The sequence below is a fragment of the Ahaetulla prasina genome, chromosome 8 (genome assembly GCF_028640845.1).
Source record: "Ahaetulla prasina isolate Xishuangbanna chromosome 8, ASM2864084v1, whole genome shotgun sequence".
Classification (NCBI taxonomy): Eukaryota; Metazoa; Chordata; class Lepidosauria; order Squamata; family Colubridae; genus Ahaetulla; species Ahaetulla prasina.
The window spans coordinates 78,183,915-78,196,510 of record NC_080546.1 but is presented as its reverse complement, the minus strand read 5'-3'; the positions used below and the strand labels follow the sequence as shown (position 1 = coordinate 78,196,510).

Here is a 12,596-nt window from a genome sequence, read left to right as displayed (position 1 = left end):
ATGATTATATTAGATGGATGGATGGATAGATAGATGAAACAATAATGTATAATATTATTTAATATTTCATTTTAATTTTTTCCATGAAGGAAAAGATACTTTAAACATAGGTAGAAAGTCTGGAATAGTTACTTTAAATTAATTATTTGGTAATGTTACATTTAGGAAAAAGATTTTCTTGGTTTGCAATGTAGGAAATTTGAAGGTATATTTAGCTAATTTGGTCAAGCCCAGTTTCTTCTTTTTTTTTATTTTTTTATTGACCAAGTGTGATTGGACACACAAGGAATTTGTTTTGGTGCATATGCTCTCAGTGTACATAAAAGAAAAAGAAAAAAGAAAAGAAAAAAGAAAAAACATCAAAGGTACATTTACAACACAAATGATGGTCATAGGTTGCAATTTAACCCTTAATGATAGCAACAAAAAGTTACAGTCATACAGTCGTAAATGGAAAGAGATTGGTGATGAAAATGATGAGAAGATTAATAGTAGTGTAGATTTAGTAAATAGTTTGACAGTGTTGAGGGAATTATTTGTTTAGCAGAGTGATGGCCTTCGGGAAAAAACTGTTCTTGTGTCTTGTTGTTCTGGTGTGCAATGCTCTGTAGCGTCGTTTTGAAGGTAGGAGTTGAAACATTTTATGTCCTGGATGTGAGGGATCTGTAAATATTTTCACAGCCCTCTTCTTGATTCGTGCAGTATACAGGTCCTTTTTAAATTTACTATCCTTTTTAAAGAATGTGTAGCATACATGTCTGTGTAAATGTTTTTAAGTCAAAAATGTCAACGTTATTTTCAATAATATTCCAATGTTGTGGAAAATGGAGAGTTTTTGAAGTGTATTGGTTTTATTTTATATGGGGAATACTTAAGAAATTGAGATATTGGAAAGTTCTGTTATTTCAATTATCAAAGATTGAATGAACCCATTTTTAAGCGGCTACATTTTCTAATAAAAAAATAATACATTTCCCTTTGGGAGACAATATTTTACATAAATATATATTTTAGTTTTATAAATTGTTATAATATTATTAAATATCAACATTTTTAGTGTTTCTGATTAATTTTCTATTATTTTTTGTTCAGTATTATACATTTCATAAGTAGTATCCTGGGTATTGTTTTCTTTTAATTTGTTTTTCTTTTTTTGCTTGTCTTTTAAAAATTGCAATACAATTATAATTTTTCAAAAACTAGAGAGCCAGTTTGGTCTAGTGGCTAAGGCACCAGACCAGGCACCAAGACATTGTGAATTCTAGTCCTGCTGTAGCTATGAACGTTGGCTAGGTGACTTTGGGCCCGACACTCTCTCTTAACCTATCTCAACTCACTTGGTTGCTATGGGGCAAATAGGAAGAGGGAAAAGCATAAGCTCACACCTTGAGTTGTTTATTTAAATTAATTAAGGCAGGGTAAAAAAAATTAATGTTGTCTTTTTAGTCTCAGAATGAATTAAACCTACTACGGAGAGAGAAAAAAACTTGTTTTCTTACAAAAAATCATGCAGAAGAAGAAAGAAATAACGCGTTGGCTGATTTCAGAAGAGCAGCATCTGAAAAAGAAGGACTGAGGGGAAAATTAAAGGTCAGCTTTTAATATTTTCTGTCGTTTTCAGTAATGAAATAATTTTGGTCTTAGTTTCTTATTTAAAGTGGCTATCTCCGGGGCCTGTAACACTTCAGACTATTACTGATAACATCATAAGGTAAAAGTAAAGGTTCCCCTTGTACGTATGTGCTAGTCGTTTCCGACTCTAGGGGGCGGTGCTCATCTCCGTTTCAAAGCCGAAGAGTCAGCGCTGTCTGAAGACGTCTCCGTGGTCATGTGGCCAGCATGACTAAACGCCAAAGGTGCACGGAACGCTGTTACCTTCCCACCAAAGATGGTCCCTATTGTTCTACTTGCATTTTTTTACGTGCTTTTGAACTGCTCGGTTGGCAGAAGCTGGGACAAGTAACAGGAGCTCACCCCGTTACGCAGCACTCAGGATTCGAACCGCTGAACTGCCAACCTTTCGATCGACAAGCTCACTGTTTTAGACACTAAGCCATCACGTCCCATGATAACATCATAAGGATATCAAAAAGTGCATTTTGGATGTTCTTTCATAATCATTCTGTTAAGAATATTGCTAAAACTAATAATGAACAGTAATGTTAATTTAGCATAAATTCTCAAAATGGCAAAACATTTCTGTTGTAAATTTAGTTTGGGGCTTTGTAAATATTAGGCAACATTGGAGAAAGAAATTTACAGCTGATTTGCAGTAGTTGATCATTGATATACTGTATATTGTTTGTCAACATTTGAGTTGAGAGTTGCTATGCAGAGTGAGATAAGTGGCATATAAATCAAACATTTGGGGAATTTTTTTTATTATAGATATTTATATATTTATCAAACAAAATAGATGCCATTTTCTTCTGATATTCATTACTACTGGGTCATTTCATTGTCAAGAAATTTAGGGTAATCGGGGATATTTTTTAAAATAATAATAATAATAATAATAATAATAATAATAATAATTATTATTATTATTATTATTATTATTATTATTATTATTATTATTATTATTATTATTATTATTGAAAGGGTTCATTACTAATCTACTTTGTTTTGTTAGATCCTGCAGGAGGAATATACTTTAGATAAATTAAAATTGGAACAGGAAGTATCAAGATTGGAAAGCACTGTTAAAAGAGTAAGTATTTTTCCCAAATATTCTGATTGGATTTGGAGCTATAACTTTTTATGTAGTCGCTGTTTGATGATTATTTGGAAAGAAAAAGGGAAAATATCATAGGGGTCACATATAATGGAATATGAAAATAATTCCTTTTATTACAAGGCAATTTACCTTATTGTGGATTTCACTTCCATTGATCCTTACTATCATTTTAGTGAAACATATTGTGAAGGGCTGCTTTATCTTGCAGCCTTTAAAATATGTTAGGTTTTAAAATGTCACATAGGTTTGGAATTTCTTTTGCTCTACAGTTGGAAACAGAACGTCTTGATCAAGTATCTACAGTGTCATTGTTAAAAGACAAAATAAGCTCTTTGGAAGATGAAGTAAACATGAAGACTCATCAGCTCTTAAACACATCTGAAGATTCTGCACAGTTTAAGTCAGAATTGAGCTCACTCAAGTAAGCTCAGCTGTGTATTTTATAACTAGTAAATGTGTATTTGTAATTCATGTCATTCTATGATGCTGTGGCTTCAGTGATATGGCCCTAAAAACAGTTTTTTTGCAATTTGCATTTGCCTGTTAATCAAACTGGAAGTAAAAACATGGCTAATCTGATAACTGAGTAGTAAGAAAAACCTATGCTGAATTTGCTTACATTAATTTACAAACAGTAGGAATAGGAATAAGAATAGAATGGAATAAGAATAGAATAGAATAGAATAGAATAGAATAGAATAGAATAGAATAGAATAGAATAGAATAGAATAGAATAGAATACTTTATTGGCTAAGTGTGATTGGACAAGCAAGGAAATTGTCTCCAGTGCATAAACTTGCATACATATAATAATAATAATAATAATAAGTAATAGGTCATAATCATAGTTACAATCATTAATCATAAGTTACAAACAATTGATAAATCATAAGAAATCAATAGGAGAAGGTAGTAGGAAAGATGAGAAGATGGGAAAAGATGAGAAAAGAAATGAGACAGTGCTAGAGATTAATATTAATTCAGTGATTGATATCACAGATATTTCTTACATGTGAGTTCCCAGATAGTGATAAGCAGAAATTTTAGGGTTTATATGTCCAGATATGCAGGGATTAATATTAAGTGGCAGGGCAACCTAGTCCTAGTGTATATAAACAGGCAGCCAATCTCACAGTCACTCACACAGATGATGTTACCTAGTTGGTAACAGTCCTTGGTCTCCACAAAATTCCTGTTTCATTGGGAAGTTGGGGGCTGGTGTATTTCTTAAAAGGAATCCCATTCAGTTTCTATATGTAATTATGTTTGGTGATACCCATACTTAAGAAAATTAAAAGGACAATTTTGGATTAGGAAAACATCCACTATTATTATACCCACTGAATATACAGTAAAAATGGATTCATATCCTGTGCCCAATATCGTATTTAACATAACTGTCTTGATTTTACAGACTATTAAATGAACAGATTCAGAAATCCCTAGATGAGATACAGCATCAACTAACTCTTAAAGAAAATGAACTTCAATCAGCTCAAGAGGAAATTGAGATATTAGAGGACAAAATAGGTGAATGAGATTGTACTGTATTATTAAGGAAAAAAAGTACAAATAATCTAGTTCGGTTCTGCACAAAATCATTTGCAGTCAGGTTTTTAACAGGAGTAAACAGAATATAAATAAGACAAATAATAAATTTCCAACTTGAGGCTGAATGCTTCAGCATTCAGGCTGAATTTATTCTAGTTGCTGGCCTTTCTTTCTCTACAGGTATTTTTTAAATTTTATGTTATTCAAATTAATTAAATAGTAAAAATATACATGCAAACAATATTAATGAAAAATGATCCAAAATTAAATATAAAAAGTATAAATTAAGTATAAAAAACCTTTTGTATAAACAACTACAAAATTGTAGATATTCCTTGAATGTCATTTTTGCCCCTTTATCAGAAAAAATATTCAAATGCTGACATCCCAAATACTCAAAAGAATTATAGACACTAATTGTCTTTTTAATTTATAAAAGAGTGGGATAAAAGTTCTTGGAGTTCTTATATCAGATAAAAAGCTAGAATACAACATAAAATAAGAGGGCCTCTGGTGGCTCAGCAGATTAAGTCTGTCTTATTAACACAGCTGCTTGCAATTACTGCAAGTTCAAGTCCCACCTGGCCCAAGGTTGACTCAGCCTTCCATCCTTTATAAGGTAGGTAAAATGAGGACTCAGATTGTTGGGGGCAATTAAGTTGACTTTGTATATAATATACAAATGGATGAAGACTATTGCTTAACACATTGTAAGCCGCCCTGAGTCTTCGGAGAAGGGCGGGATATAAATTTTTTTAAAAAAATACTGTTTCTCCTACATTTCAAAATTATTGATTTGACTGAGGACATCAAGTCTAGTTTGCTCCAATTCATAGGGTCATTGTAACATACTATGTGTATGAATGAAATAAAATCAGGAATAGAAGTTTGCCCTTTCTCTACAAAATATAATCTGTGTTGAGTACATTGTTTTGCTCTGCCCTCTGCTCTAATTCCATTAGCGTTTTCAGAAATTCTAATTATGTACATTACAGATTCTAAAGCTTAATTAAGGAAAAAGCACACAAAAAAAGTCCATTTGTTTCACTACCTCAAAATATACTTAATCATAAAGAGAGCATGCCATTAATAATTATGCAGTCTAGATTACAAGCTACTGAAATATAATGGGGATGGGTGGGTGTTTGTTACTTTTCTAGATTTTGAGAGTTCCCATTTGTAGAAAATTTTGTTTTTTGTGTTTTTATAATCTCTTTCTATATAGATTATAAAAAACAATCTGTACTTTCTTGGTGTTTTTATTTTACATTGCCCAGAGTCGTCATAGAGCTGACCCCATTTTTTACACATTTAAAAATTAAATAAATAGAATTTTTTTTGGGGGGGGGGGGAAACAAAATTCAAAATGGCAGACATTCTCTGGCAGATATTTCCGAACTTCACCAGGATTTTAACATTCCAAGGTCACATAGCTGATTTGAAATTAGCAACAACAGAAGTTTTGTAAAAAGTAATACACTTTTAAATTAAATTGGGATGACTGACTATTCTTCCCCCAATCATTTGTTGAGTGTAACAATAAAATAATTTATCAACAACAATCTCATAATCCAAAACAGAGGAACCCAGAACAAATACACCAACACTGGCGTGCTTACAGGGCTTAGAGTTTTGCATGGTCAAAGCAAGGCGAGGCAACTAAAATTTTTGCTGTTGTTTTGCTGTTTTCAGAGACACTCCAAACTAAGAGCGTGTCACAAAATGAGTCTGTTATGCTGCTCAGAAGTACCGTTAATGCCTTGGATAAGGAAAAAGACAGCCTTCAGGAAAGTATAGATGAAAAAACTGAAAAAATCGCATATCTAGAAGACAATTTAGCTAACAAGGTATTTATACAACATAGGGAATGGATTATCAGAACCATTTTATCTTAATACTTACTGTATCAAGGGAATAATGTTATTTGCTAGACATGCAACCAAGGAAGAATTAGGGATATTTAAGGTAAAACGATAGGTAACTAGAGTGGCAAAGGGATTGTTTCTACAGCAAATTCATGGTTTATATAGAAAACAACTGTTCCCCATCTATGATTCCCTTCAAATATGGCAGCTTTATTGCAGTGTAGAAACATCTTCTTGAATGGGCCATTTCTTCAGAAAAGACAGGCATTTGCAAATTAGACTTTAGCTGCCCTTTCTCCTAGGGCAGCAGTCCTCAAGCTTTCTGGCTTGGCAGCCAGGTTGGGTAGGGGGAGAGGGAATGGTTCAGTGCACACGGCAGATATGTGCTTGAGCACACACGGCTCCCACAAATGGAGCTGCACGTGTGCACGCTTGCCTGCCACTTGTGCGGCCTGGTTCCAAATGGGCCACTGCCTGGTAGTGGGCCGCAGCGGTGGTGGGTTTCAAATTTTTTTACTACCAGTTCTGTGGGTGTGGCTTGGTGGGCGTGGCATGGCTTGGTGGGCGTGGCTTGATAGGCATGGCAAGGGAAAGATACTGTAAAATCTCCATTCCCTCCCCACTCCAGGGGAAGGTTACTGCAAAATCCCCATTTCCTCCCGATCAGCTGGGATTTGGGAGGCAGAGAATAGTGGGGGGGGGGCAGTCAGAATTTTTCCAAACTCCTCAAAATTTCCACTACCGGTTCTCCAGAACTGATCAGAACCTGCTGAAACCCACCTCTGGGCCGCAGCCTGGAAGTTGGGGACCCCTGTTTTAGGGGAGTAATTTCCAGTTGCATTTTTGCTTAACTCAAAAAGGCTTACAGGCCCTTTTCGCTTTGTTTTCCTATCTCTTTTTCTGTTAATTTCTCTTTCTTTTAATAACCTTTTTAAAAAAATTATTAAGAAGGTTTACGGAAAGAGATTAACAAGACAGCCATCTAATCTGAGAAAGCTAGCCCCAAGGTGTTATGTGGGACTCTAAAGAACTTAGTTGTATCTACCTGATAAAGAAAAGCGTGCATGAGATAAGTTCCCTTTGTAACCTTGTATCACTACGATGGCTGATGGAGAGATAAGGTTCTGGTTAATGGAGGGCATCTGATCTCAGCTTTGGTGCTGGAACCACAATAAAATTGATGAGAGTATCAAGCAGAATTCAGCAATTACCCACTTTGATGGATAGATGGCTGTTCCCAGTTCTCAGTAAAAGGATAGTTTTTATGTAAGGCTAATGGAAATTCTTCTGTTCCATTCGTCCCATGGAGCAAAGTTGTTCTCCTATCCCATCCCATCCCATCCCCGCACCCACACCCACACCCACATGAACAGCCATACAGGTGTCTTATATAGTAGGGGTCGCCAAGCCCCAGACTGTGGGTCTCGGCCAGGCTGCAGCTCATTTGGAACCAGTCTACAGAAATGGTGGGCAAGTGAGCATGTGGTTGGCATGCAGGTGCATTTGTGAAAGCGGGATGCATATGCGCGAAACCATCCTCTCTCTCTCTCAGCTCCTGCACTGTTGCCATCGCAGGCTGTGCCAATCTGCCAAGCTGGAAAGGTTGGGGAACTCTGTTATATAGGATATTTTAAGCTCCTTGTAGATGTTTTAAGCAGCAGAGAACCCACCATACTTTGAGAATTCATGGGAAAATATCGACACAAAAGATAAAAAAAGTTAGCCAAGAATGATCATGTCCTCCCAGATGTAGATACATAGTAGTTTTGCCCAGTTTATATTATGCCTTGCTTCCTAGCTTGAAGTAGTGAGAGATAAGATACAGTATAGCAAGTGGTTATATGTAAGTTACCTTTGGTAACAAGAAGTTATTTAAAAATAATATAAAAGGACATTCTGGTAGCATTGCTTTTTTTTTGTCTCTTCCATTCTCCCCCAGCTACTTGCCAAATATTTTCATGTGTTACTTTGAACTTTATTCATTTTTCTTCGATCATTTCAATTATGATTGTTATTAATACATGCTTCTATACACTCAAAAGATTTGAAGACATAATTTGGCTTCTGCAATTTGTTAAAAAAATTGTGAAAACTAAAAATTAAACAAGCAAAAAAAATATTTGAAAGACAATAAGAACAAAATTATATGTAGTAAATGTTTAGGAATATTACAATTAACAACTTTGCCACCTATATTGCCTGTAAAATCATGAATAAAATTCCTTGTAAGTGGTTGGCAGAGAACTGTCAATGTATATTAAAGTTGTATTAGTATGTCTATATAATATGTATATTAGTGTCATGTGCTTGTTACAGGAGCTTTGAAAGAAATATTTGGTTACGATAGAAAAATGATAGTTTGTCAAATTACTTATTTCCATTAATGCTATGTTAGATTTAAAATCACAGGAAAAGAAAATACACAACATGCGTAACTCCATCTCTTTAAACAGGAAAAAACTATCTTCAACTTACAAAAAACAGTTGCTCAGTTGGAATTGTCTTTAGAGTAAGTAATAAAATTATAATTTTCAGTTATTCTGAAACTGATTTTAAAATCAAAGTTGGGTAATTTTAATAAGAATATAAAATTAACTGAGCTACTGTATACTTCATGAGGTAAAATAGAAGAAAGAAAAAAAATTGAAATGTGTAGTTTAGCTAATTTTATTTTAGATAATTGTGTTATATATCAAATACATTATTAAATGTAATGCTTATTTAAGATAAGATGATGGGAGCCCAAAATACCTTATACTATTTTTTTTAAATGGCTGGTTACCTTCTAAAATAATTATACTGTATTTAAACCACTTTAATAACCATTCACTTTAATCTCACCGAAGATATAACATTTCACTGTACAGTTGTTTCCTAGCTTTTCTGAACTGTTTTCTAATTCTGCTAAACTGCTATTAATTTCTTTTTTAATACGGTATCTAATTACATTTCTGAAAACTTTAATTAAAATTATTCACTTTCAGACTTTTTCAAATGAAAGTTAACAGTTTTAAAAAGAATGCAAGGTATGGGAGGCATTCTTGAGAGTGTCAATTTTCCTCTTGTCAAAAGATCTCAAAAGAAAATATTCTTGTTAGTTGCCCCTAGTTCTACTGGTTGGTTGCAGGGAATATACACTACCACTCTTCAGAAAGTGCTTCAGAGTTTCAAGGGTAGGATAGCTAGAAGCAACAATAACTAATTTTAATAGGGAAGTACCGTACCCTGTACTTCCTTGACTATGAACCAGATCTAGCTTATTCTACAAACTTGGTTAAAATTAATTACAGTATTTTTCGAAGTATAAGATGCAGCTTAGTTTTTGGGGAGGAAAATTGGGGGGGGGGGGAATCTGTCTACCAGGTATTCATCTGGCTAGCATCCTTAGTTTAGTCAGCTTCAGCACATTAGTTTGCTGATTTTTATCCCCTGCTTGGGGATAAAAAACAGCTTCTAAGACACAGCTGAGAGGAAGCAGCAATGAGAAAAGCAGGCAAAGCTCGGGGAGATCGCTTCACTCGCTAGCGGCTCAACACCTCATTAGGGCTGAAAAAAAGCTAAAGAACAACTGAGAGTTGGAGCAAAGCACGGAGATCCTTCACTTGCTAGCTCCTGAAAAGTGGAGGAAGCAGGCAAAGCTGGGAAGATGGCTTCACTCGCTAGCACCTCGTTAGCGCCTCATTATGGCTGAAAAAAAGCTTCGATGCACCCAAATTTTCAGCCTCTTTTAGTGGGGAAAAAGGTGCGTCTTATACTCTGAAAAATACGGTAAAACTTAGCATCGTATCTGTCTTCTACCAATGCTGCCATTTGTGCCATAGTGCAAGAAATTCAGGTATAATTTCACAATTGCTTGGTGATTTAGATCTTCTAAAGAAACAAGACAGAACCATGTTCAGGCACACAAACAGCTCTGTACTTGTTGGTAATATGCAAAATATCTTTGGTACTTTTCAGTACAAATAATAAATTTTAGTTAATTGCTGTAATTTCTAAATTATGGCCATCATGTATATACTGTATTGCAAAAAGATGAATGACATTTAAGATTTTCTAAATCCCGCATTTTTTAGCCAATTAAAGGATGCCTTAAATGGGAAAGACCGTGAACTTGCCAGTCTCCACCGCCAGTTTGATGCGATACACTCAGAGCTTGGAGAAACAGTCAGAGTGAAAGAAATGGCTCTGAAGGAAAACAGAAGATTACAGGATGATCTAGCCACAATGACTAGAGAAAACCAGGTATAAAATAATTCATATAGTACCAGTAATTATATGTACAAAGGATGTGATGTACCTCTTCGGAAACATTATTGTAACCAAAACAATGTCAACATTGTTTTTAAGTAAAATAAAATATAGCCAGTCCTCACTTAATGTTGATATTTAAGATTGACAATTCCATTGCTAAGTGATGTCATAAAATGTGACATCATGTGACCGCGCCAACCTATGATGGCAGTTGTGGCAGTCTCAGTTGCTGTGGTTAGGCTAATCCTGTGCGATCATGTGATCATCATTTGCCACTTCGTACCAGCTTCCCTATTGATTGGAAGTCAGCAGTGAAGGTCGCAAATGGCGATCGCGTGACTGGGAGACACTGGTGCGTTATAATTGCAAGCGGGTTGTCATGTGCCCAAATCAATATCAGGCTACAAGAGCCATAACTAGGAAGATTGTCATAAGTCCCCTGTGTTCAGCACCCTTGCAACAACTGAATGCTTGTTGTGGTTGTTCAATGACAATTATCTTTATTACATATTTTGGACCGTGAAAAGTTTTTGTAAGCATTTTACTTTGTTCATATTCCTTTTTCTTTTCGTTACAGATTCCAATATGTATAATACAACTATACATTAATATCCTAGGATATCTTCCTTTAAAAAAAGTATTTTGCTTGTAGGTTTTCTATATTTTACGAGTTTGTAAAGCTACTTACAGCTCGAGTGCCAGATTTTTAAAAAGATGTATTGTTTAGAAACAATCTCGTCCTTTGATTATTAATTATCAAATAAATTACACCAATTGGGAATTGTGTGTGTTTGTAATAATAGCCCATTTTTAAAAAAGGTTTTCCTAATGTTTAATAGCAAACTTGAAGATTCATTTTTATTTAAAATTAAAGATTCTTCATATTTTCACCCGGCAGTCATGGACTGTGTACCCAGTCATGATCAGATACTTAGTTCTTTCACAGTAAAGAAGAATAGAGATTAGTATAGGTAATTCTCATGGTCACATGATCACATTTTGGGCCCTTGGAAACCAGTTTGTATTTACAATCATTTGCAGCATCTTGTGGTCACTTGACTGCAGTTTTCAGCATTTTTTTTTCCTAGTTTCTGATGTTTACTTATGGTTTCTGGCAAAAAAACCAATACCCATTGAGTTTAATGGATTCAGTTAATGACTGCAATGTTCATTTATCATAGCAATCATTTAACAACAGTCCCAAAAAAGCTTGCAAAAGCAAGCACGATCATATAATGACCCATTTAACAATCACCTTGACTTACACTGTAATTCTAGCCTCAATTATGGTCATAAATCAAGGACTATCTGTATACAACTCATATCAAGTAGCTGTAATGAATTCATGTTCCTTCCTCGCCTTTCGCTTCTGACCACTTTTTTTACTAGCATTCCAGCTTGAACATGTATTTCTTGGTTAGCTAACTGATAGCTAGACTGGAAATTCTTCTTTCCAGTTATTTTTTCCCAATGGTTTCAACTGTTATTCTGAACCACAATATTTTATCCTATCATAGTTAAAACGTCAGAGACTCATACTTCTTTATATTTACTGGTAAAGATAAATCCCTTATGGCTACATATTTCACAATTTTTCCAGAAAAAGTTCTCTAATGGCCTTCTTGTATGTATATCCCATTTATGGGTATTTTTAATGGTGTGGTAACTGTTCTAGTTTAGTCTTGACTATTACAAACGTTGAATAATTATATCATTTGAAATATTTAATTAGGTATCAATTAATTTTTTGAAGTGCCAAGTGCTAATACCAGTATGGGCATTGCCAGTGTCAAGCCAAAATAGGCATTGTCCCAAATCTTCCATAAGAAAAATTACTTACCCATAGGTTGGAAATCACAAGACTGAACGCTCCTTTTTTTTTTTAAAATCTGAATATGTGGAACTAATAACAAAGAAACACTGTTACAAGCTGCCTCTCTATAGTTCAGTTTTGATATGAAATAAATCATATTTAATTATACTGCTTTGTCATCAGGTGGTTTATTTATTTTGTGAATAATATGTCTAACAGTATGTAATATAAACAGGTAATCTCAACTGAACTGGAAGTAACTTTACGTGAAAAGGAAGAACTGAAAGTTAGAGTTCATAATTATATTACTGAAGTCTCCAGATTTGAAAGTTTAATGGCGTTAAAGGTGAGAAATATTATGAAAATATTATCATTTAAT

At 34.4% G+C, this 12,596-nt stretch overlaps 1 protein-coding gene across 3 annotated transcripts in view; it reads left to right on the top strand.

Moving 5' to 3' along the window:
* CEP135 (centrosomal protein 135) overlaps positions 1 to 12,596 on the top strand; it is a 46,608-nt gene that overhangs the window by 20,206 nt on the left and 13,806 nt on the right. For all 3 annotated transcript variants that reach the window (XM_058193376.1, XM_058193374.1, XM_058193375.1), the window contains 8 exons: positions 1,447 to 1,590; positions 2,633 to 2,710; positions 3,007 to 3,158; positions 4,152 to 4,267; positions 5,981 to 6,135; positions 8,607 to 8,662; positions 10,227 to 10,395; positions 12,453 to 12,563. In XM_058193376.1, coding sequence (XP_058049359.1) covers positions 1,447 to 1,590; positions 2,633 to 2,710; positions 3,007 to 3,158; positions 4,152 to 4,267; positions 5,981 to 6,135; positions 8,607 to 8,662; positions 10,227 to 10,395; positions 12,453 to 12,563 — 981 coding nt within the window. The remainder of the gene's footprint in view (positions 1 to 1,446; positions 1,591 to 2,632; positions 2,711 to 3,006; positions 3,159 to 4,151; positions 4,268 to 5,980; positions 6,136 to 8,606; positions 8,663 to 10,226; positions 10,396 to 12,452; positions 12,564 to 12,596) is intronic.